Source organism: Pseudoliparis swirei, chromosome 20 (genome assembly GCF_029220125.1).
Source record: "Pseudoliparis swirei isolate HS2019 ecotype Mariana Trench chromosome 20, NWPU_hadal_v1, whole genome shotgun sequence".
Classification (NCBI taxonomy): domain Eukaryota; kingdom Metazoa; phylum Chordata; class Actinopteri; order Perciformes; family Liparidae; genus Pseudoliparis; species Pseudoliparis swirei.
In genome coordinates this window covers 858306-865805 of record NC_079407.1, presented here as the reverse complement: position 1 = coordinate 865805, position 7500 = coordinate 858306, and the positions used below count along the sequence as shown (strand labels likewise).

The window sequence follows — 7500 nt, the reverse complement described above, 5'->3', positions numbered from 1 at the left end:
TATAAGACGTTGTGTAGATGTTGTGTATAAAGCGTTGTGTAGATGTTGTGTATAAAGCGTTGTGTAGATGTTGTGTATAAAGCATTGTGTAGATGTTGTGTATAAAGCGTTGTGTAGATGTTGTGTATAAAATGTTGTGTAGATGTTGTGTATAAAGCGTTGTGTAGATGTTGTGTAGTAGATGTTGTGTATAAAGCGTTGTGTAGATGTTGTGTAGTAGATGTTGTGTAGTCGTCTCTGCTGAGTTGCTTCACACCAGCTGGTGTTTATCTTCACGCTCACAAGAAACCAGAATGCATGAAGCGTGAGGTCAGCTGGAGGTCAGCTGGAGGTCGTTGGTTCAGACATGAGGAGGAGTATCGAGTCGGGTTTAAACTTTATTAAACTACAACAAGCTGCACACACACTGATCACACACACACACACACTGATCACACACACACTGATCACACACACACACACTGCTTCAGAGCTGTTTACGGACCAGCAGGCGTGAGATGAGCTGTGAGTTTCCAACCGACCAATGAGGAGCCCTCAAACACATCATGTGACGCAGCCCACAGGGCGCTGTGTGTAAACGGTACACAACTGTGATGCAGGTAGCAACACACACACACACACACACACACACACACACACACACACACACACACACACACACACACACACACACACACACACACACACACACACACACACACACACACACACACACACACACACACACACACACACACACACCTCTTCACTCACCGTTGGTTCGTTCCTCAGTCAAAGCTCTGGTCCGGCATCCACTTACGAGAACACAAGGTGACCTCTGACCTCCTGAACCCTGAGGCCACGCCTTCTCTCTAGAAAGGCCCTCCAGTAAATAGTATGAACCCACAAGGACTCTGAAGGACTCTGCAGGACTCTGAAGGACTCTGCAGGACTCTGCAGGACTCTGCAGGACTCTGAAGGACTCTGCAGGACCCTGAAGGACTCTGCAGGACTCTGAAGGACTCTGAAGGACCCTGAAGGACTCTGCAGGACTCTGAAGGACTCTGAAGGACCCTGAAGGACTCTGCAGGACTCTGAAGGACCCTGAAGGACCCTGAAGGACTCTGAAGGACTCTGAAGGACCCTGAAGGACCCTGAAGGACCCTGAAGGACTCTGAAGGACTCTGAAGGACTCGGAGGCGAGTCCTTACCTGACAGCGGCTCTCTGGGCTTCACCTCCTCCGGCGCCTCCTCCTGCACCGGCTCCTCCTCGGGGCCCTGTGAGGAGTTCAGGGACTCCCTCCTGGTCTTGCCCCGGCCGACCAGCTTCATGAAGGACAGGCGGCGGCTGCTGGAGTCCGCCTCGCTGTCCGGCGGCTCCGAGTCCTTACGGGAGCCCAGCGAGTCGCGGTACCGCCCGGCAAACCTGGAACACAGGGAACCTCGTCAGCTGCTCCCAGCAGAACCCCAGAGGTCCTGGTGGACCCCAGAGGTCCTGGTGGACCCTCAGAGGTCCTGGTGGACTTTCAGAGGTCCTGGTGGACTCTCAGAGGTCCTGGTGGACCCCAGAGGTCCTGGTGAACTCTCAGAGGTCCTGGTGGACCCCCAGAGGTCCTGGTGGACTCTCAGAGGTCCTGGTGGACTCTCAGAGCATCCCTTTGGCAAACTCTCCGTGTCCCTTGTTGGCTTAACTCCCTTCAGGTCTCCGTCCCCCTTGAAGACCTCCTCCTCCCTTCAGCTTAACCTCTGAAGCTCCTCCCCCACGTTGAGTCTTCCTCTGGAGGAACCAGACTCTCCTGACCCCCCAGACCCCAACGCCCAACGGACCAGGAACCAGCATCTTGAGTCTATAGTCCCTCTTTACCTTGAGATCATGTATTTGTTCCGCAACCTCTTGAATCCTAAACCCACTACCCCTCGTTCCCTTGTCCCCTTGTTCCCTCGTTCCCTCTTTCCTTGACGGGTATCTTTTCCTCGTTCCCTTTTTCCCTCGTTCCCTCATTCCCTCTTTCCTTGATGGGTATCTTTCCCTCGTTCCCTCGTTCCCTCTTTCCTTGACGGGTATCTTTCCCTTGTTCCCTCGTTTCCTCTTTCCTTGACGGTTATCGTTCCCTTGTCCCCTCGTTCCTTGACCCCCGTAGTGTTACCTCAACAGGCTTCCTTCAGAGCTCCTGCGGCCCCTCTTCTTCTTCTCTGAGGGTGAGGCCTGCAGCGCCCCCTGGGGGGGGGAGGGCGTGTCGCCCCCCTTGCTCCTCCCCGACAGCCTCAGGTTCCTCCCCAGCTTCCCGAGGGTCTTCAGCGGGGACTTGAACTTGAACCCCTTCAGCGACCCTCCTCCCTTCTTGCCTTCGTTGGCCTCGTTCTCGTCCTCCTCGTCTTCGAAGGGGTTGCGGTCCGTGGGGGCGTCGCCGCCCAGCAGCGAGCGGCGGTGGGGGGGCGGAGTCACGTTCAGGCTCATCCTGCGCAGGATCCAAGAGTTCTCGAGGGTCGGGCCGCCGCTCAGGAGGATGGGCATGATGGGGCTGAGGGGGGAGGGGCCGGGGGGGAGGGAGAGACAGCTGTCAATCAACCCATCAACCAATCAATGACAACAGTACGACGATATATATACACACACATATATATTTATGTGTATTTATGTATAAATATTAGGGCTGTCAGCGTTAACGCGTTAATCTATGCGATTAATTTGGCCGCGTTAACGCACTAAAATATTTTAACGCAATTAACGCAAATTTTTTTTTTTTTTTTTTTTAAACCGCGGCAGTACGGTTTGACACTGTTTCCGTTTTTAAAACAATCATTTCTTCGCGAAAATAAGGATCATAAATGAGTTTAACTCGTGGATGAATCAGTCGGGTTTCCTCCTGCTCCTCCTTCCTCCCGTCTCCCCCTCTGACACACAGAGGAACGGAGGGGCGACGTGTCGGGGGACGCGGCGCGGAAAGAACTCGTCACACGAAACCTTCACCGTGATTGGTCAATCCGTTTGTCTGTCAACATTTCGGGGGGAAAAAAACCAATGAACACTCAGTAAATCACAAAGGACCTCCCACCTCACAGGTTAGGCTTATTTAGCAGCCTGTCAGTCAGAGAACCAGAGAACACGGCGCGAGGACAATGAGGCTCATTTCAGAGCTGAGATTGTTCTGGAATGTTTGATGTAGAACACGTTGGGGTGTGTCACATGCAAAAGACTTTAAACGGTGAATTTAATTTATTTTGTAAAATGTATAAAATGCCTCCAGCCTCCAGAGGGTTAACGTGACATATGTGAATGTCAGTCAGTTCCCAAGGCCACTGGTTCTGCTGTTCAGTGTTAAAGATGACAGGACCAATGGGGTCTCTATATACTTCTTCTTTTTTACTAATCTGATGTTTCACTGAAGAAACAATTTATCATCCACGATATTAAATACCTCGCTGGCACTGTATATGTAGGAGCCTCTTTGAAAACACAGCTCTGTGTGAAGTTTTGTCTTTAAAAGAAGGAAACACTTTTAACCCTTGTGTTGCCTTGGTCATTTTGACCCGATTAAATATTTAACCCTCCCCCCGCCTTTGGGTCATTTTGACCTGATTCAATGTTTCACCCTCCTGTTACCTTTATATTTACTAACATATTTTACCCTTTGGGTTCAATTTGACGCCAGCAATTAAAACCTCCAGAAAATTATTAGAATTAATATTGTTTTCCAAGTTTAAGTGTGAGGCACTTTATGTTTGTTTGTTGACTACCGAAAGAACACCGACATTAAATATTGAATGGGGTCAAATTAACCCGAAGGCGGCAGGAGGGTGTCATATTGATTCGGGTCAAAATGACCCGAAGGCAACACAAGGGTTAAATGGTGAATTTGTTTTGTTTTGTAAAATGTATAAAATGCCCCCAGCCTCCAGAGGGTTAACGTGACATATTTGAATGTCAGTCAGTTACCAAGGCCACTGGTTCTGCTGTGTTCAATGTTAAAGATGACAGGACCAATGGCGTCTCAATATACTTCTTTTTTTTTTACTAATCTGATGTTTCACTGAAGAAACAATTTATCATCCACGATATTAAATACCTCGCTGGCACTGTATACAGGACTGTCTCAGAAAATTAGAATATTGTGATAAAGTTCTTTATTTTCTGTAATGCAATTAAAAAAACAAAAATGTCATGCATTCTGGATTCATTACAAATCAACTGAAATATTTCAAGCCTTTTATTCTTTTAATATTGCTGATTATGGCTTACAGCTTAAGAAAACTCTAAAATCCTATCTCATAAAATGTTAATATTTCCTCAGACCAAGTAAAAAAAAAGATTTATAACAGCTGAGTGTTTGTCAAGGCTCAGGAAACCCTTGCAGGTGTTTCGAGTTAATTAGACAATTCAAGTGATTTGTTTAATACCCTACTAGTATACTTTTTCATGATATTCTAATATTTAGAGATAGGATATTTGAGTTTTCTTAAGCTGTAAGCCATAATCAGCAATAAATCAGAATAAAAGGCTTGCAATATTTCAGTTGATTTGTAATGAATCCAGAATGCATGACATTTTTGTTTTTTAATTGCATTACAGAAAATAAAGAACTTCATCACAATATTCTAATTTTCTGAGACAGTCCTGTATGTAGGAGCCTCTTTGAAAACACAGCTCTGTGTGAAGTTTTGTCTTTAAAAAGAATGAACTTTTAACTTTTAACTTTTAATTGCGATTAATCGCGATTAATTAATCGCAATTTCAAAATGTGCGATTAATTAGTTAATTTTTTTTAATCGATTGACAGCTCTAATAAATATATATATATGTGTATATATACATACATATAAAGTATAGATGAAGTCTTTAAAAAAGTATTCTTAGAGTGTGGTACACTGTAAAATGTAATAAGTTAACTTTACTTGAAAAAGGTGAGGAAACCGATTGCCTCAAATTTTCTAAGTAAAGTAGCTCAATAATTTTAAGTTCTTAAAACTAAAAATAAATGAGTTTCGGCAACTGATGTAATTGGAGTAAACATAAGTTAAGTCAACTCATAATATGTCAGTTCAGACAACTTAAAAGATACGAGTGAAGGTAACTTAAAATCTTTAATCATGTAATAAGTTGACTTTACTTGAAAAAGGTGAGGAAACCGATTGCCTCAAAATTTCTAAGTAAAGTAGCTCAATAATTTTAAGTTCTTAAAACTAAAAATAAATGAGTTTCGGCAACTGATGTAATTGGAGTAAACATAAGTTAAGTCAACTTATAATATGTCAGTTCAGACAACTTAAAAGATACGAGTGAAGGTAACTTAAAATCTTTAAGTATGTAATAAGTTGACTTTACTTGAAAAAGGTGAGGAAACCGATTGCCTCAACATTTCTAAGTAAAGTAGCTCAATAATTTTAAGTTCTTAAAGCTAAAATAAACTAAGTTTAGGCAACTCATGTAATTGCAGTAAACATTAGTATAGTTAACTTAACAATTATTAGTTACTAGGTTAACTTAAAAAAGACAACTTAAAAGATCCAAGTTATATTAAGTAAACAGTACTAATAAGAACTAGTTAACTTTACTAGTCAATGAGATCCCATTACTTAGAAATAGTGAGGAAACCGATTGCCTTAAAATGATCAAGTAAGCTGAACTAAAAACTGTAAGTTGTTGAAACAAAAGAAGGAGAACAGTTACAATGGAAGACAACGTTTATTTAGAAGAAAAACACGTTTTAAAACTCAAACAACGTGCTTAAAACGCTGAACATGTTGCCAGATTAGGTTTTGTAACGCAGAAATATAATGAACACAGCGTTTTCGGCATTTGCTAAATTTCACGACAGAAAAACAACAAAAACAGACATTTTCTATAAAAGAGTTCAATTGGAGATAGAAGGGTGACGTTCTCGGGCCTGACTGCACATCATGAACAGTCCCTTATGGCATCAGTAGATTTTTGAGTGATTGTATTTTAGGGTTTTTGGTCCAAGTGAGAAGCACTCTATGAATAAATTCAGAAGGTGTTCCTCACTCGTTGAGGATACTCCAAATTCAGGGGTAAATAAGTCCGAAGAGTAGCCACACGGCACGGGGAAGATTATCACGGTCACCCATCACGACTGTTCCTCTCAAAACGATGGCAGTAGTTGTAGACTCCAGGTCCAGCGAGTGAGGAGGCCACGATGTCTTCAGCACCGTCAGGGTTCCAATGGAGGTGTGGGACACGTCCAGAAGGTCATCAGAGTCCTAATAACAAGAGCAGCATAAAAAACACAATTACATGTCAAATTTCACGTTGTATTTCTATGGTAGAACACACAATGGTTACTTGGATTCTGAGATTAGATAATCAAGTGAAAGATGCTCAGGAGTGAGTGCAATGATTAATTCATTGATCATGTGATTCACTGAATGATTGCAAAAGCTAATAATAAAGAATATGAATTATCATATTTACAAATAGGGATATTTGAATGAAACAACAATAATAGAGCAAATGTAAACAACAGAATGTAGAAGGGCCTGAGAACAGGTCGATGCAGTTGCATCACAACACACCCCGATCAGGACCCTTTGGTGGCTTCTGCTGTTTCCATGGGGTCAAGTCGAAGCTTCATGCCATCCTAAACTCACACCTTCGATAAAGAAAGACCAACGTTTAATACGTGGGCAACCAACCATATTCGTGGTAAACATCCACATTTCTTTGTCACTGCTGCTTCTGGGAAATGTGCTCCTACCACAGGAGGCTGAACAGGTACCTACCATCTTCAGCCGTCACACCTGCATCATATTGGCTGCTCCTGAACCTCCTGTGGCAGGAGAGCGAGCATATTGCCCAAAAGCAACAAAGAAATAGCGATAATGTTACAAGTGAAAACCTTTTTTGGTAACAGGAGATATTAGTATAACCCTCTACCATCATGCAGACATGTGAAGGTGTACAGATGCCCATTTAGGTGTGATATGATTTGTAATTTTTTATTTTGAAGGCCTTTGGGTTTTGAATGGGGCGACTAGAGAGCTGCAACTGGACCCGACTGGAAAGACGGGAGATCCCACTAAAAGGGCCCCAATCAGGGATAAGTGAATCAAAAAGTATAGAAGCACTGATTGGAAGAGAAGTAGCCAATACCAAAAGATTAACAGGCAGAACACATGAGATAGATTGGGCATCCTGTGGTGTGGAATTAAATAATTTTGACGAAAGTCTACTTACAAATTCTTGAAGAAGTCTGCGTTGTCATCTCCAAGGATGACGGGAGAGCCACGGAGGACTGCTGTTCACCTCCCAGTCACATCTGTACTCTAAAAAAATATTTTAAACACACACAATTCACAAGTGTTAAAGGACAATCATTTGACAGCTCTGCATGCAATGCTGACACTACTTTATTAACCACATAAAGAAAAATGACTGCTTGAGAAACTTACCCCAGGTGTGACTTGTTGCAGATATTCAAGTTTCTGTCCGACACTTTCCCCCTCTGGGTCTTGAACTTCTCCAGGAAGCGAGGAGTGTATTTGTCGAGATCTTTGAAGAACTCT

The 7500-nt window shown here is 43.3% G+C and overlaps 1 protein-coding gene and 1 long non-coding RNA gene across 4 annotated transcripts in view; both read right to left on the bottom strand.

The window, feature by feature from the left end:
• exoc3l2b (exocyst complex component 3-like 2b) overlaps positions 1-2501 on the bottom strand; it is a 15102-nt gene extending 12601 nt beyond the window's left edge. The window contains exons 1-2 of the mRNA XM_056440746.1: positions 2127-2501; positions 1191-1405 (exon numbers count right to left, since the gene is read on the bottom strand). Of these exons, the coding sequence (XP_056296721.1) occupies positions 1191-1405; positions 2127-2494 (583 nt within the window). The 5' untranslated portion in view covers positions 2495-2501. The remainder of the gene's footprint in view (positions 1-1190; positions 1406-2126) is intronic.
• Positions 2502-5643: 3142 nt separating this feature from the next.
• The window catches only part of LOC130210438 (uncharacterized), a 2448-nt gene continuing 591 nt past the window's right edge, over positions 5644-7500 (bottom strand). Inside the window, exons 2-6 of one of the 3 annotated variants that reach the window (XR_008834804.1) lie at positions 7387-7500; positions 7172-7260; positions 6718-6764; positions 6511-6587; positions 5644-6198 (exon numbers count right to left, since the gene is read on the bottom strand). The exon at positions 7387-7500 is cut by the window's right edge and continues 49 nt beyond it. This is a non-coding gene — a long non-coding RNA (uncharacterized LOC130210438). The remainder of the gene's footprint in view (positions 6199-6510; positions 6588-6717; positions 6765-7171; positions 7261-7386) is intronic. The other 2 variants (XR_008834803.1, XR_008834805.1) reach the window with 2 other exon arrangements.